Source organism: Mustelus asterias, chromosome 18 (genome assembly GCF_964213995.1).
Source record: "Mustelus asterias chromosome 18, sMusAst1.hap1.1, whole genome shotgun sequence".
Classification (NCBI taxonomy): domain Eukaryota; kingdom Metazoa; phylum Chordata; class Chondrichthyes; order Carcharhiniformes; family Triakidae; genus Mustelus; species Mustelus asterias.
The window spans coordinates 63,168,346-63,186,786 of record NC_135818.1 but is presented as its reverse complement, the minus strand read 5'-3'; the positions used below and the strand labels follow the sequence as shown (position 1 = coordinate 63,186,786).

The window sequence follows — 18,441 nt, the reverse complement described above, 5'->3', positions numbered from 1 at the left end:
GACGTGTTGGTGGTAACTTGGTAGTATGCTCTTGAGCTTGGCCTGATTGAAGTCCCCGGCCACGATGAACAAGGCCTCGAGATGTTTCATCTCAAGGCTATTCATAGTGGTATATATTTCGTCCAGTGCCATCTTCATGTCCACATGGGGTGGGATGTAAACTGCCATCAGGATAACAGAGGTGAACTCCTGCGGAAGGTAGTGGGGCGGCATTTTAGCGTCAGGTATTCTAGGTCTGGGGAGCAGAAAGTTGATGGTAGTCATGATGTGGAGATGCCGGCGTTGGACTGGGGTGAACACAGTAAGAGTTTGAACAACACCAGGTTAAAGTCCAACAGGTTTATTTGGTAGCAAATGCCAATAGCTTTCGGAGCGCTGCTCCTTCATCAGATGGAGTGGAAATCGACTCTCAAACAGGGCACAGAGACACAAAATCAAGTTACAGAATACTGATTAGAATGCAAATCTCTACAGCCAACCAGGTCTTAAAGATACAGACAATGTGAGTGGAGGGAGCATTAAGCACAGGTTAAAGAGATGTGTATTGTCCCCAGACAGGACAGCCAGTGAGATTCTGCAAGTCCAGGAGGCAAGCTGTGGGGTTACTGATGGTGTGACATAAACCCAACTTCCCAGTTTAGGCCGTCCTCATGTGTGTGGAACTTGGCTATCAGTTTCTGCTCAGCGACTCTGCGCTGTCGTGTGTCGTGAAGACCGCCTTGGAGAACGCAGAAAGTTGTCAGTGTTGCTATGTCTAGGCACCATGAGGTGTTGATTAGGAAGCAGACCACACCTCCCCTAGCCTTGCCTGAGGCCGCTGTCCGGTCCATTTGATGGATTGAGAAGCCCTCTGGTTGTAGGGCACTGTCCGGTGAAGCAGGAGTGAGCCACGTCTCCGTGAAACAGAATACACAGCAGTCCCTCAGTTCCCTTTGGAAAGCGTATCTGGCTCTAAGTTCGTCTAACTAGTTTTCCATAGACTGGACATTTGCAAGGAGTAAGCTGGGGAGGGGAGACCTGATGAAGGAGCAGCGCTCCGAAAGCTCGTGATTCCAAATAAACCTGTTCGACTTTAACCTGGTATTGTGAGACTTCTTACTTGGCGGCACGGTAACACAGTGGTGAACACTGCTGCCTCACAGTGCCAGGGACCCGGGTTCACTTCCCGGCTTCCGAGTGTGGCAATTAGGGGATTTTCACAGTCACTTCATTGCAGTGTTAATATAAACTTACTTGTGACTGATAAATAAACTTTTTGACCAAGCTTTTGACCACTTGCTCTAATATCGCCATAGGTGATTTAGTGTCTAGTTTGCTGTATAATGCTCTTGTGAAAGCCTTGGGACAGTTTCTTATGTTAAAGGCACGATATAAACATAAGTTGCAGTTAACTCATGGAATGCTTTGCGGCAGGGAGTGTTTGAGGTAAAGGAATTTGCATCTTACGGAGAGAAGTCGATAGGTGTTTGGAGCAAAGGATGGTTCAAGGCTCCAGGAAGTGAACAGGGGCAATTGGATTCCATTTTAATAGCTGCAGCAAAGGAAAATCAAACTGAAAGGCCTCTGTCTGTGTTGCAGGCTTCCATCATTCCACAATACCTTACAAACTATTTCAGAAATTTCTCAATAACACTTCACGAAATGAGTCACTTTGAAGTGCAGTGAATGAGTCATTTGCAAACACAAGAGCCAATATTAATGCGCTGGTCAATTAATGGATTAGTCTCTCATCAGCATTCGGATCAGCATTCCTGGGGAAAATGGATAGAGTGAGGGTTTTGCTGGGTTTTTTTTATCAAAGTGTGATCTATCTCTATTCCTACTGCATAGCAAGTAATTGAAATGAATAATGTAGGAAGAGAAAACCTCTTTGGTAAAAGGCTGGACTTTCAACTAGATTGGGCTGACTGAGGAATATCCAATTTTTTTAACGTCAAACCCCATTACAGAACAGACAAACCAGACAAGGCTATCCAGAAGCAACACAAAGATATTTTGTGTGGACAGAACAATAAACAATCCTGACCAGCAACTTGGCCACCTAGACACTTGTGATTTGATCTGTCCAGCTAAACAATTGTTAAATAAAAACAGGAAGTGGAAATACTCAGCAGGTCTGGCAGCGTCTGTGGAGTAAGAAACCTAGTTACTGTTGCAGGCCGGATGTCACTCTTCAGGCTGAAGGTTGGCAGGGGTGGGGGAGGAGCGGGTGTGGAAATGTGATGTGTTTTATGCTGTTGAACAAAAGAGAGGGGAGGAAGAAGAAAAAGAAAGGTCTGGGATGGGGTGAGTGCAGGGGAGATTAAATAACAAAGACAGAATGGAACAAAAGTCAGAGAGAGTGGCAGTGGTTGCAGTAAGGAAACCAAGCATTGGCGTTGGGTGAGTGTTAAGGGCAGAATAATGAACAGCTTTGTCAGGAATCAAAAAACCATGAAAATAAAATACAGACTGGCACTTGGCAAAACAAAATCAAAATGGAGACAGAGTTCATGGTCTGAATTGCTGAGTTGATCACTGGTCCAGAAGGCTGCAGATTGGGTGACCAACTCTCAGTGAACAAATGAAGGGACACTTTGGCATCCAAGTGGGGACGCTGGCTAATCCGCAAGAGTGGGGGGAAGAGGGGAGCTGGCAAAACCGGGGAGGAGGAGGGGGGTTGCGGGAAGGGGCAGCAAGGAGAGAGTAGTGCTGGAGAATCTGTCAGAGTGGGGGAGGAGGGAGAGAGGGTAGTGCTGGAGAACCTGTCCGAGTTGGCGGGGGTGTGGGGGGGTGTGGGCCTGCTGTGAAGAACCTGTCAGAGTGTGGGGAGGGGGTTTGTGGGAGGGTGGACAGCCTGTCAGAGTAGTGGAAGGGTGGTGTAGCCGAGGGTTGTGGGCACTGTGGAAGCGAGCTGTCGGGAGAAGGGCAGGGTTTGCATGTCCAAGTACATTCCGTTCAAGCACAAAGTTTGATGGTTGAGAACGTGGACCCATCAACATTACTGTGCAGACAAACTGGGACACACAGCAAGTGCCTCTAAAACAGGAAAGCCCCGGAAAGCCAAGGAGGTTGGTCACCCAGCTGCAGAGTGACTGACCAGAAGATGAGGTGTTGTTCCTCAAGCTTCGAAATAAAGGTTATTGTGCTCTTCAAATGACGGAATTTACTGAAGGAAAGTCTAAAGATGCTTCTTTGTCGTGCGGCTTCAAATTTCAGTTTGAATCAAAACGGGAACCATCATTGGTTATTATCGATAGGTCATTGAGGCTTTGGCAATATAACATCCTGTTCTCCATTGAAAGGAGTGGATAACCCTCATGGCTGCGGGAAGGAGGGAGAGCTACAGTGAAGGGAACTGATCATCGGAAAGAGAAGGACAGTCAGAGGGGGAATGCGACTCGCATGAAGAACAATCTGTCATGCGCTTAGAACAAGATATTTAAAGGGGAACTGACCCACCATTGGAAGATTGTTTAATGAAGACTGAGGGAAGCCTGATTCATCATCGGCTGAATATTTAAGGGGAACCTAAAACATTGTCAGATGGATATCTCCAATCAAAAGAGGCTTTGCCACTCCCTGTGGACATGCTGATAAAGAGAGCTCATATTCTATTTGAAACATATAAGGTTGTGTGTGTGTGTGTGTGTGCGTGTGTATGTGTGCATGTGTATGTATGTGTGCATGTATGTGGGTGTGTGTGTGTTTGTGTTTGAGTATGAGTGAGTGAGTGAGTGTGTGTGTGTGTGTATAAGGATAATAAGAAGGCCATTGTGTTGTCAGGTCGATATACAAGAGACTGTGATTTTGAGAGTGTGAGTAAATGTGTAATTGTCCGTACAATTGCGTGTGGGTAAGAGTGTGTGACTGAGTGTCTATGTGCGTGTGAGTGCATGATAATTCATTTAGGTTCAATGATTTGGGTTGATCCTGTTTTGAACCTTGATTGCAGGTGCAGCCATAGTGCAATGGATGTTCTGCACTGTATGTCTGATCTAATAACGCTTAATATGTAATTTACGTATTGGAGTTTGCTTTAATTATTTCTCATAATTCGGGACCATACAGCAACCTGCCAAAGGCCAGAAGGTTACGCCTGAGTATAATCAAATGACTAATCAGTCATATATAAAGAAGACTGTCTACAGTTTGCTCTGTGAGATACAAAACATCCATCCTTATCAATAAATCCTCGTTAAGTGGCCTTTAATTCATTTGCCCAATTATCTCATCATTCATGGTCCAAAATTAAAATATAATAACATCAGCAAACAGAATCAATAGCTGACTGATGTTGACAGGAAACAGAAAGGGTGGAACGGGCAGGGGTCTGTGGTACGCATCGGAAAATCAGCCCGAGTTCCCCATTCCCAATCAGTATTCAGTAACTGGAATGGATCCCCACATCAGGATGAAGCTTTGAGGACAGGATCAGCGTGCTCCCCAGCTGAGCAGCTTGTTGACATGCACAGTTAAGGCTCAGATTTGAAAAATTCTCTCTTTGGCAAGGTTTGAGAGAGCAATAACCTCTGTGGGAACTCTCTGCCGCAGACGACGGTGGAAGCAAGATGACTCAAAATTTTTTGAGGCAGAGCTAGATAGATTCTTGCTATGCAAGCGAGTCAAAGATTATCGTGGGCAGGTGGGGAATGTGGACCTACCTTGTATTAAGTTGATTTTTCTCTACACCCTAGCTATGACTAACACTCCATTCTGCACTCTCTCGTCTCCTTCTCTATGAACGGTATGCTCTGTATAGCGTGCAGGAAACAATCTTTTCACTGTTTACTAATACATGTAACAATAATAAATCAAATCAAATCAACACAAACAGATCAGCCATGATTGTATTGAGGGGGGGTGCAGGCTCGAGGGACTGAATAGAAACAGAAACATAGAAACTGGAAGCAGGAATGGGCCATTCGGCCCTTCGAGCCTGCTCCACCATTCATTTTGATTGTGGCTGATCATCAAATTCAATATCCTGATCCCCCTTTCCACATATATCCCTTGATTCCTTCAGCCCCAAGAGCTATATCTAATTTCTTCTGGTATTCAGACAACATTTTGGCCTTAGCTACTTCCTGTGGTAGTGAATTCCACATATTCACCACCCTCTGGGTGAAGAAATTTCTCCTCACCTCAGTTCGAAAAGGTTTACCCCTTATCTCAAACTCTGACCCCTAGTTCTGGATGACCACCACGAGCTAAACAAGGAAAACTGTCCCTAAGTCAAAATCCGTTCTTTCCACGGAAGTGATTGGCCACAGTGGTCTCTTTTCCTTTGGCAGTAATATTGGTGGAGAAGGGTCTAGCCAGATTTCAGGTTCGATGACAATAATGTGCAGGGACTTGAGTTTCAGAGAAAACTTTCTGCTTGGACGCAACTACCCCCAAAGCCCTTTTCCCAGCCAGCAGTCAGCTACTCATTGCTCCTGGATGCGCCTTTTTGTAGACCTGAGAATAGTGACAAAGGGCATTAGAGAGAAAGTGAGAGGACCAGATAGACTGAGAACCGTAAGGAATGGAGACACGTTTCCCGCCACTGGAAGCTTCCAGTTCCACCAATGTCCTCAGCGTTTTGCAAGGCTCGTCCACCCTGCTGCCATCATGGGAGGTCGCCTTTGGTGGAACTGGAAGGCCCTGCTGGCAGGAAGGGCTGGAAAATCCCATCCGTGGAGAGAATCAGACAGAGTTAGAGAGAGCCAGACAGACACAGAGGAGAGAGTGGCAGGTGAAACTAGGGAAATAAAGATGTAAATAGAGAGGCAGATAGGTAGGGAACAAAATCACACACACATGTACACACAGACACACACACACACACACATGCACACATACACTTCTTCCTGAGAGAATCCTATATATTGTTTGCAGTCCAATTGGATATTAGACCTTGGCTTTCTGAATAGCTTGCAAAACTGGTGATTTAATAAATATACTGCTGCCATGCTAATATTCCCCCAGTGTTCAAGCCTGATCTCCCTATTACATTGTGATCCCGAGGGTTAGTATTTACCCTTTGGTAACCAATTGGTAGCTCCAATCATTAATAAAGATATTGGATTCAGATTTAATAATGAATAATAATATAAATTATCAACACTAACATGGAATTTCTCCAGTGGCGACAAAAAGTTAGCGCTGTGGTCTGTTATTTCCGAGAAACATTTTCTAATTCCAATTACTGTATGAATACGATTATTTATATAATTAATATGAACACTTGTAGAGCAGAAAATATCATCACCAGCTCCAATATTGGCCGTTCCAACTATTTTTACATTTCCAAAATAAATTAGATCGTAGAATGCTGCATGAATCAGAAGGCAGATAATGCAGTTATCTTAATAAAATTTCTCGAAGTTTAATTATGTATAACTTTGCCATGAGCATCCCAGTTGTCACAAATGCAAATGTTAATATGTTAATTACTTTATTACTTTCTACGCAGTGTAAAACTGTGCCCTTCAGCTCGACAATACTGTGTCGCCAATATAAATAGTGGCTGAACAGCAACACTTCCACTGAAGAGTCAGAAGGTTGTTGGTTCAAGGACCATCCTTGAGGTTTGAGCACAGAATCTAGGCTGCCACTCCAGCCCAGTACTTGGGGAGTGCCGCACTGTCAGAGGTGCTGTCTTTCACACGGTTTGTTAAATTGAGGCCTCTCTCTGGTGGACATTAAAGATCCCATGGCACAATTTGAAAAAGAGCAAGAGTTGGCACGGTGGCACAGTAGTTAGCACGGCTGCCTCACAGCATCAGGGACCCGAGTGTAGTATCGACATGCTAACCACTGTGCCGCCCCAGCTGCTCTGCATCTGCTTGGATTCCCAGAGGTGTAAGGGGGCACATTTTCAGTGGGGAGCCTTTATTGCTAAGTATCCATCCCTGAAAGTGGTGGCTGACTGAGAAGGCTGGGAAAATAGGACTGCTGCAGTATAAAGGTGTTGTCACAAATTCTCGGAAGCCTTGCATATACCTGAAGGATTATTTGCAGTGGTGACAGAGTACAGTGATTGAATAGAAGTCATTTGGTTGAAGTCATTAGGTTACATTTTAGCTTCATTTGAAGCAATTTTTAAAAGCGGCATCTCGGCCTTTTGGCTAAGATGCAAATGAGATCAAGTCTCGGAGGAGGAGCTATGCCTACTCCAATCAGCTTGGATCATGTAGATCAAGCCCAAGACAGGAGGTGAGAACCCTGTCTTGTCAGCTTGGATCGGGAATGTCTCAACTTGTTGAGACTCTGAATTGGACTTGATTTGATTGAATTGGAATAAAAATACAAAAATAAAATCAGGGACCCGGCTTTGATTCCTGGCTTGGGTGACTGTCTGTGTGGAGTTGCACATTCTCCCCGGGTCTGAGTGGGTTTCCTCTGGGTGCTCTGGTTTCCTCCCATAGTAAGAAGTCTAACAACACCAGGTTAAAGTCCAACAGGTTTATTTGGTAGCAAAAGCCACGAAATAAACCTGTTGGATTTTAACTTGGTGTTGTTAGACTTCTTACTGTGTTTATCCTAGTCCAACGCCAGCATCTCCACATCATTCCTCCCATAGTCCAAAGATGTGAGGGTTAGGTGGATTAGCCGTGCTAAATTGCCCCTTAGTGTCAGGAGGATTAGCCAGGGTAAATGTAGGGGTTACGGAAATAGGGCCTGGGTGGGATTGTGGTCGGTGCAGACTCAATGGACTGAGTGGCCTCCTTCCGCATTATAGGGATTCTATGATTTTATGAGTCCTGCCCAATACTGATGTTTCGACTAACATCGCTGAAACAGATAACAGACAGGCGGGGGAGTTGGCTAATTAGAATGTGGGAGTCGGAGACAATGTCGGCTCAGAAAAGGCTGGCCCCACATTTTAAAGGCAGCAGCCTGGGAGGGTGCAGTGAATGGATGCTTCAGGTAGCTTCATGAGAAACCTGTCTGCACAGTACAATCTGCACGGTGGTACAACGGTTATCATTGCTGCCTCACAGCGACTCGGACCTGGGTTCGATTCCCGGCTTGGGCCACGGTTTGTGTGGAGTTTGCACCTTTTCCCCGTGTCTGCCTGGGTTTCCTCCGGGTGCTCCGGTTTCCTCCTACAGTCCAAAGATGGAAGGAGGCATTCTTGGGGAAAAGTACCGAAGGAAAGTGGAGGATTTTCAAGGAATGTTTGTCTGGAGCTCTGCATGACAACGTTCCGATGAGACAGGGGGGTGTTGGTAGGGTACGGGAACCGTGGTGCACGAAGGTTGTGATGAACCTGGTGAATAAGAAAAGAGAGGCGTACAGAAGGTTCAGAGAGCTAGGAGGTGTTAAGGATTTAGAGGAGTATACGGGATGTAGGAAGGAGCTTAAGAAGGAAATTAGGAGAGCGAGAAGGGGTCATGAGAAGGCCTTGGCGGGTAAGATTAAGGAGAATCCCAAGGCTTTCTACAAATATGTCAAGAGTAAAAGGATGAGATGTGAAGGCATAGGACCCTTAAAAGGTGAAGGGGGAAAAGTTTGTGCGGAACCGTTAGAAATGGCGGAGCTGCTTAATGAATACTTTACCTCGGTATTCACGGTGGAAAGGGATCTGGGTGGTTGTACTGCTGGTTTGCGGTGGACAGAAAGGATCGAGCATGTGGACATAAAGAAAGAGGATGTGTTGGAACTATTGAATGGCATCAAGGTTGGTAAGTCGCCGGGACCGGATGGGATGTACCCCAGGTTACTGTGGGAGGCGAGGGAGGAGATTGCGGAGCCTTTGGCGATGATCTTTGCATCGTCGATGGAGACGGGAGAGGTTCCGGAGGATTGGAGGATTGCAGATGTGGTCCCTATATTCAAGAAAGGGAACAGGGACAGCCCAGGAAATTACCGACCGGTGAGTCTAACCTCAGTGGTTGGTAAGGTGATGGAGAGGATCCTGAGAGACAGGATTTATGATCATCTAGAGAGGTTTAGTATGATCAAAAGTAGTCAGCACGGCTTTGTCAAGGGCAGGTCGTGCCTTACGAGCCTGGTTGAGTTCTTTGAAAATGTGACCAAACACATTGACGAAGGAAGAGCGGTGGATGTGGTCTATATGGACTTCAGCAAGGCGTTCGATAAGGTCCCCCATGCAAGACTTCTTGAGAAAGTGAGAGGGCATGGGATCCAAGGGGCTGTTGCCTTGTGGATCCAGAACTGGCTTGCCTGCAGAAGGCAGAGAGTGGCTGTGGAGGGGTCTTTCTCTGCATGGAGGTCAGTGACCAGTGGAGTGCCCCAGGGATCTGTTCTGGGACCCTTGCTGTTTGTCATTTTCATAAATGACCTGGATGAGGAAGTGGAGGGATGGGTTGGTAAGTTTGCTGACGACACCAAGGTAGGTGGTGTTGTGGATAGTTTGGAGGGATGTCAGAAGTTGCAGCGAGACATAGATAGAATGCAAGACTGGGCGGAGAAGTGGCAGATGGACTTCAACCCGGATAAGTGTGTGGTGATCCATTTTGGCAGATCCAATGGGATGAAGCAGCAGTATAATATGAAGGGTACCATTCTTAGCAGTGTAGAGGATCAGAAGGACCTTGGGGTCCGGGTCCATAGGACTCTTAAATCGGCCTCGCAGGTGGAGGATGCGGTCAAGAAGGCGTATGGCGTACTGGCCTTCATTAATCGAGGGATTGAGTTTAGGAGTCGGGAGATAATGCTGCAGCTTTATAGGACCCTGGTTAGACCCCACTTGGAGTACTGCGCGCAGTTCTGGTCACCTCATTACAGGAAAGATGTTGAAGCCATTGAAAGGGTGCAGAGGAGATTTACAAGGATGTTGCCTGGATTGGGGGCATGCCTTATGAGGATAGGTTGAGGGAGCTTGGTCTCTTCTCCCTGGAGAGACGAAGGATGAGAGGTGACCTGATAGAGGTTTACAAGATGTTGAGAGGTCTGGATAGGGTAGACTCTCAGAGGCTATTTCCAAGGGCTGAAATGGTTGCTACGAGAGGACACAGGTTTAAGGTGCTGGGGGGTAGGTACAGAGGAGATGTCAGGGGTAAGTTTTTCACTCAGAGGGTGGTGGGTGAGTGGAATCGGCTGACGTCGGTGGTGGTGGAGGCAAACTCGTTGGGGTCTTTTAAGAGACTTCTGGATGAGTACATGGGATTTAATGGGATTGAGGGCTATAGATAGGCCTAGAGGTGGGGATGTGATCGGCGCAACTTGTGGGCCGAAGGGCCTGTTTGTGCTGTGGCTTTCTATGTTCTATGTTCTATGTGCAGGTTAGGTGGATTGGCTATGCTAAATTGCCCCTCAGTGTCCAGAAATGTGCAGGTTAAGGGGATAAGCGGCGTAAATTCGTGAGGTTGCGGGTCGGGGCAGACACGGCCAGTGACCCAAACCAGGAGTCGACCCCGGGTCCCTGGCGCTGCGAGGCAGCAGTGCTAACCACTGTGCCACTGTGCCGCCCCAGCTGCTCTGCATCTGCTTGGATTCCCAGAGGTGTAAGGGGGCACATTTTCAGTGGAGAGCCTTTATTGCTAAGTATCCATCCCTGAAAGTGGTGGCTAACTGAGAAGGCTGGGAAAATAGGATCGCTGCAGTATAAAGGTGCTGTCACAAATTCTCGGAAACCTTGCATATACCTGAAGGATTATTTGCAGTGGTGACAGAGTACAGTGATTGAATAGAAGTCATTTCTGTTAATGAAGGCTCCTGTCTGGCCTATTGGAGGGGACCACATGTATCCAGGCAATGATGTGCGGGAATCCAGTGATGGGCCTTACTGTCTGGACCAGTGTACAAACACACTTAATGTGGCCCTGTTGAATGTGGCATTAGTGACCATCTTGATGCAGTAACAAGCCACAGACTGTGAGATCCCACAGATGTCTCCAGTGGATGCCTGGAATGATCCTGAGGTGTGGAAATGCAGCTTAAACCGCAACCTTCACCACCAGAGCAATAGGTGCTAACCACTTCCCATTGTGTTCCGATCCTTCTCCATCACGGCAACAACGTCCCGGGAGAGGAGCAGACACTGCCACTCCAACAATTTTAGGAAGCTGAGCTGGTGAGAAGCCCTCTCTGGTGGATCCCATTGTCTAAGGAAAAGAGGCTGGTTGTATGTGACTCCATCTCCTCCCTGTCCATGTCTCCTGATCCTGGTGCTTCTCTGGGTGTTGCAACCTGGCTCCCAGTGGCTGCAGCTGTCTGGCTCCCTGACACTCATCCTCACTGGAGGGCTCAAGGCTTTACTGAATAAGGTGCACTGCAAATTGCTGCATCCATTCTCAGGGCCAAAAGCTGAGGAACTGACTTACGAACAGCTTCTTCCCTGCTGCCATCAGACTTTTGAGTGGACCTACCTCGCATTAAATTGATCTTTCTCTACACCCTAGCTTTGATGGTAACACTACATTCTGCACCCTCTTGTTCCCTTCTCTATGAATGGTATGCCTTGTCTGTATAGCACGCAAGAAACAATATTTTTCACTGTATAGTAATACATGTGACAATAATAAAGCAAATCAAATCAAAACCCCAACCCCTTATTCTGTCTCTATAAATGCGGGGTCAGAGAGGATACTCAGTCAGAACATGTCCGCCATGCCCAGCCAGGTTGGAGAGCCTCCATATCGATACTGCCAATGTCTGCTCATTTTCACCTGCCCTAACAAGCCAGGCTGCCTCTCACATGGTTGCTCACGGCAGCAAAGATTAACCCGGCACTGACTCCCATCTCCTTATGGTTGGCGAGGTGAAGATCCTCATGCGTCCCTCACAAAATGGAAAAATGTTGGTGAAATCGTAATTAATTGTTGACCCAACAGGCTTAATTATCTTCCCGCCACCTTCGTGCCCGGCCTCCTCCTGCCAGCCTGGTGAACACGTCAGGTTTCTACCCCAACGCCATTTGTCATAATTTTCCATCATTTTGGGAGCAGCACGGTGACACAGTGGTTAGCACTGCTGCCTCACAGCACCAAGGACCCAGGTTCGATTCCCAGCTTGGGTCACTGTCTGCGTGGAGTTTGCACGTTCTCCCCGTGTCTGTGTGGGTTTCCTCCAGGTGCTCCAGTTTCCTCCCACAGTCCGAAAGACATGCGGGTTAGGTGGATTGACCATGCTTAATTGCCCCTTAGTGTCAGGGGGACTAGCTAGGGTAAATGCATGGGGTTATGGGGATAGGATCTGGGTGTGATTGTGATCTGTGCAGACTTGATGGGCCAAATGGCCACCTTCTGCACTGTAGGGATTCTATGATTCCTGCCCCTCATAGTTCCCAGCCCATCGTCAAAGAACGGGCAAAATCCCAGTCCAAATCTCAATATGTTCAGCATGGAGGTAGCACCAGGAGAATGGACAGAGATGAATACAGTTCCTTAATTCACTCTTTAAATACACAATGTTTCTGTGTAGTATGCTTTCCACTTCATTTTGTGTAACAGTGCATTGATGTGTTTTCAGATTTGACAAGATCCTCAAGTGTCATACACCAGAGTGCGTCTTAAAATTAGTCAACATTCAAGGGCTGAATCAATTGAATCACAGTATTATTAATCACACTGGATTAATAATACTAAAGAAATATACTGAATCAAAGAGGTTTATAACCCACAAAGAACAAGGTATGAAAAGGCTACATCCATGGTATATGGTGTGCATTGTAAAAGTTCTATAACAAATGATCTGTATAATGAAAGAATAAGCTCATTGGTTGCACATTTTTTAAAATTTTAAACAATCTGAGAAATTGTTGTATTTATCTCAAGCAATTCAAATTTCCAATGCTCTTCAAAGCAATTTTCCAAGTTTGAAATGTCTCTCAGCGTAAGTCTTACCGTCAGTGTATTTAATGACTCGGATGGTGGAATCACCTTCTCCAAATCGTGTAATCGGTGTCAGGCGAACTTCGTAGGCCTCAGGCTTCAACAGTTCAGTCAGGTTGTGTGTGATTAACTCTCCTGTTTGGATCATATTGCCCGAAATTTCTTGTTCCCACCAACGCTGTTGGCCGGTCTGAAAATGAAGTGGGAAAATGAGACTGGTCAGTACTGGGAATCACCGCGACAGTTTATTTTTTGTTCTAACTACAGTTACACTCAGAAAGTAAATATCGAGGTATTTGACATGAGGAGAAAATAACTTTTTTCTTATTATTCATTCATGGGATTTGGGTGTCGCTGGCTGGGCCAACGTTTATTGCCATCCCTGAAGTGGAGATGCCGGCGTTGGACTGGGGTGGGCACAATAAGAAGTCTCACAACACCAGGTTAAAGTCCAACGAGTTTATTTGGAATCACAAGCTTTCGGAACACTGCCCCTTCATCAGGTGAGTCATCCCTCAGGGCAGTTAAGAGTCAACCACATTGCTGTGGATCTGGCATCACATGTAGGCCAGACAGGCAAGGCAGTGCCAGCCTGGTACCCTGGCACTGTCCACTGGGCAACCTGGCACTGCCAACCTGGCACACTGGCAGTGCCCACTGGGCACCGTGCAGTGCCAAGTGGGTGGGGCCCACAGGGGCATGGCCTACTGGGAGGAGGCGGGGCCTGAAGGAGGCAGGGACTGCGCACTCTGCAACTGGGATCGGGGAGGGGTGGGGGGGGGAGTACGATTGGCCGGCCCGTGCGGGCAGGAGGGCGGCGATTAGGAATATAAGTGCCAAGATCATTTGGAATGGTAAAAGCTGGAATTCCAGCCTTCAAACGTACATTGTTTCACTGTTAGAAACAAAGTCACAGGTTTAATTCTCCTGACACTCATTTTAAGGCAAGGATAGATAAATTTTTGAACAGTTGAGGAATTAAGGGTTATGGTGAGCGGGCGGGTAACTGGAGCTGAGTCCACAAAAAGATCAGCCATGATCTTATTGAATGGCAGAGCAGGCTCAAGGGGCCAGATGGCCTACTCCTGCTCCTAGTTCTTATGTTCTTATGACACAGCTACCTGTGAGTTATAAATTTCAGTGCACAAACAATGAAAACATAGCAACTAATAAAAGTTACATTTACACTTGTATTCACAATGCTGCCAGAGCAATAACCAGATATTCTTTTTTATTCAGTTATGGGATGTGAGTGTCACTGGCTGGGCTTCCCTAACTGCCCTCCATTTCAGAGGGCATTTAAGAGTCAACCACATTGCTGAAGTAACAATCGATAATGGTTTCATGATCATCAGCAGACTTTTAATTCCAGATTTTTTATTAAATGCAAATTTCACCATCGGCCATGGTGGGATTTGAACCCGGGTCCCCGGAGCATTAGCCTGGGTCACTGGATTACGAGTCCAATGCCAATACCACTGCGCCACTGCCTCCCCTGGCGCCAAGGCTGTTCTGCAGGACGCACACTTTCTCTGCACTCGAAAAAGCATCACACAGCTCATGATCAAATAAAACCCGGTTGTGGGATTGGAAATATTTGATAGCTCGGCAGTAGAACTGAAGGAACGTCGTTCTCCCAGCGACGGCAGTAAAAGTAATCTGCTCATCTGAATTCAATGGAACCTCAGACCATCACCTGGGACAAATGATACCCAATTGGTTAAACCAAGTGAGAAAATAGATCTTGTTCCATATCGGGGAAGCTGCTGTCAATGCATTTTAGATTTAAAACTCCCCTGCAGTCAGCAAAGCAACTCTTAGCTCGGAATTCAATTACTGTTTATCGTTTCTTCAAATATTATAATTTCATGGGTATGTGCTTCCCTGTTAAGAGACACACCAGCCTGTGAATATGGTAAAGCTTCATGCGTAAGGAAAATTAAACAGCTCGAGGATTTTCTACCACAGTTGATTGGTAGGGTCCAAATAATCCCACACCATTAATTAATTTGAATGATTTGACATTCTGCATCTGCAGAACAGGTTAGAGTTCAGTTCACCTTTATTATCAAGATGAATGCGATCAATTAAATAATATCCCTCAGGGTTGCATTTGTTGCTTAACTTGGTGTAAATACAGTACGAGTCACGAGATGTATATTACGATCAATAGTGAGCAATTGCAGGATTGCCAACATTACGAGCGGGGTTTTACTGCCTCGCTCATCCCAGAAACCAGAAAAATCCCACCTGAGGTCAACAGACCTCTCCGTGGTCCGCCCCTCGCCCCCTCCGATTCCCGCGGCGGGCGGGATGGTAAAATTCCAGCCACTATGCCTGCTTGAGACATTGTAAACGTAACGCTTTAATTTTACTGGCAGGAATCAGCGATAATGGGAAGGTCTGTTGGCCTCGGGCTGGATTTTATGGTTTTGGGACGAGCAAGGCCATAAAATCCCGGCCAATGTTACGTGATCAGTTATGATGGAGCAGCACTTAATGTTACGTGACAATACCAAAAGAACCACTTCTGTCACCCGCCCTCAATTATTACATAGAGCATAGAACAGTAGAGCACAGGAACAGAGGCCCTTCGGCCCATGATGATGTGCAGAACATACTGGCAACTTAAACTTATCCTTTTTGCCTGCTCTTGGTCCATATCCCTCTAATCCTTGCATATTCATGTGCTTGTCTAAAAGGCCCTTAAACGCCCCGATTGTATCGGCCTCCACCACCACCACCCCTGGCAGAGCGTTCCAGACATCTACCACTCTCTGCATAAAAAACTTGCCCCTCACATTTCCTTTGAACTTTCACCCTCTCACCTGAAGTGCGTGCCCTCCAGTATTGGACATTTCGACTCTGGGATAAAGATTCTGACTTTTAAACGTGAATTACAGTCAAACACTGAAACCCCAAAGTCAACGTGAATGGTTGCGGGTAAACGCGAAACATCTAACCTTGGTACCAGCCCTCGCGAAGCAGGAAACGAGATGGCCAACCTCAAATGAATTGAAATCCCAACCGAACATCCTGTATCTTCTCCCAGGCTGGAATTTAGTTATGTATCTCTGCCCCAACCCTACAACTGATCAGGAATACAGCCACTGATCTCCACCATTGAAGCAAAATCAATAAATCCCCTTCCCAGCATAGGAAACATGACACCCCCACCCCCCCAGTGCTCAATCCTCTGAGGGGGGCCTCAGTTGCCCTCCCTTCACTACAGCAGAGTCGTTCCATCAGCTCCCCCAAGTGGGGAGCTACTGTAAACCCCACTGGAGTGAAACACTCCAGGTTGGGTGGGGGGGGAGGCTAATGGGCCCGGAAACTTCAGTCCTGGGCCTCCTAATAGGATTGAAATTATATTTGAATTACCTGCTGCATACATTAGGCAGCTCCATGGAGCTGATGGTGCTGGAAATCCGGCGCTGGGAGATGCACGGAGACCCGGACGCCCAGCGTGAATCGTGTGAATCAGTCGCCACTATAGTCTCCCGGCCCGCTGGATTAAAAAGGCAGCTCAGCGGGATAGGAGAATCACCTCCTATGGGTGCGATTTTCCTGCCCCACTTCCCTGGTTGAGTAACGTAGTGATGAGGCGGGTGGGGAATGCCAGCGGGAGGCTAATAACAGGAATACACGACCAGTGTCCAGTCGGCTGCGATCTTCCCAGGCTATTATTTATGATGTAATGTCTGGGGGAGGGGGGGGTGATTCGGGGGGGGCAATTGGGAGGTTGGCGATTGGGGGAAGGCGTGCCAATCGATCTCCCAGTATACTGAACACTCTGCTGTCGATCTCTCCAGCGGGATTACGCCCCGCTCTCTCTGCTGGCATGATTCTCCTTTAAATAAATTGTGTGACATGCATTATCCTTATAAATCTGTAGTGCTGAGAGTGCCGTAACTTATCAAAAGTCAGAGCACCCAATAAATGGGCGGGAAAATCTCCCATTTCCCTGTGAGTTGGGCACTTGGATTTATTTTAGGTAAATCGCAGGCCATATGCGTATTGTATTGCAAGATCTGCCCTCAACTATGTCTGTGCTGTGTCCCTTACACCCTATTTCCCACATTTCTGCCCTCATTCCTTTGGCTTCCTCCCCTTCCACCCACCAGCCTCTACGTTCAACCTCCTCTCCCTCCGCCAAACACTTCCTCATCCCCCCCTCACTTCGCAGCCAACCTTTGTTAGCTCACAGTGTAACAAGCATTTGAGGGGATTGGTTGAGCAATCCACTGAAGTTGCTCGGGTGGCATCTGTCGCTTAGTTTCAGACTGCGGTGTGTCTGAGCACAGTTTGCCGAGTGGTTTACATGGAGAGTGCGCTTACTGAGAACACGTGAGTGTAAGATAAATTGTGTAACATGCATTATCTTTATAAATCTGTATACATCGTTAAAGATGGGGTGGCACGGTGGCACAGTGGTTAGCACAGCACCAGGGACCCCGGGTTCGATTCCGGGGTTGGGTCACTGTCTGTGCGGAGTCAGCACGTTCTCCCCGTTTCTGCGTGGGTTTCCTCCGGGTGCTCCGGTTTCCTCCCACAGTCCGAAAAACGTGCTGGTTCGGTGCATTGGCCATGCTAAATTTTCCCTCAGTGTACCCGAATAGGCGCCGGAGTGTGGCGACTAGGAGATTTTCACAGTAACTTCATTGCAGTGTTAATATAAACCTACTTCCGACTCATAAATAAACTTTGACTTTGAAATAGGTGGGGGATGAAGGAGTAGCGTATTACAGTTAATCTTTCCCTGTTTAATAAACGTTTCACTATTTTGTTAAAAGTTAATAGGCAGTCCTGTGACTCTAAATAAAAATAAATATGACAATCTACCAAGCTGGAATCATAATACTCAATACACATAATCATTGACTTTCTCACTAAACACAGATGTTAAACTGAGCTTTACAGATTTTAACCTCATCTGTCTTAATTCCCTTTCCAGACCGAATCAAAAATTTGAAAACACAAAGCCTTTAATTTGTTGGCGACGAATCTGAAAGTGACTACAGATTTCCCTCCAGGTAAAACAAGCTTGCTGCAGAAATACAATCCAATCTGCTTCAACATGATACAGGAACAAAAGGGTGACTCCGTCTCTTAATAACTTCAGGTTAACTGTTACCCAGAGATAAGGTTGTCAATCCTTCAAGTTTGCCCTGTAGTCCTCTGGAATTAAGGGATAATCTCCATGCAGGACACTACTGTGGGCAAACTGGGAGTATGTTTGGAGAAACATTACAAAACAAAATTGTAGTTTTAAAGAAACATTCTTTGAATGCTTTTTTTTTTGTTGAGTGGCTCTAAAAGTAACGAACCAGGAGAAAACCAGCTGTTTGATTGGGATCCAAAAATCATCCAATTGGATATTGAAATCTATTTGCTTTTCGCATCAATGTGAGGAGGCAGCGCACTTAGAGAATGGACATATAAACAATCATTGGTGAGAGCATGAAGCAAGGGAGGAGGTGGAAAGAAGCCACATTGTAAAGCCTCCAGAAATATGGTCCAACAGAGTTGGGGACCCTACTCAGAGATTGTCCATTCATTGGGTTGATTGTCTACCCAAACGGCCATGGCCACTTTCAGGAAAGAATTGAGACAACTTTCATCCGGAGAGTTTGCGAATTTTAGTCAATAGAGTTAACGTAATAGATTGACACTTTAA

General features: G+C 46.5%; 1 protein-coding gene across 1 annotated transcript in view; it reads right to left on the bottom strand.

Annotated features, from left to right (window-relative positions):
* mdga2a (MAM domain containing glycosylphosphatidylinositol anchor 2a) overlaps positions 1-18,441 on the bottom strand; it is a 589,650-nt gene that overhangs the window by 94,352 nt on the left and 476,857 nt on the right. Inside the window, exon 11 of the mRNA XM_078233125.1 lies at positions 12,777-12,954. Within this exon, the coding sequence (XP_078089251.1) occupies positions 12,777-12,954 (178 nt within the window). The remainder of the gene's footprint in view (positions 1-12,776; positions 12,955-18,441) is intronic.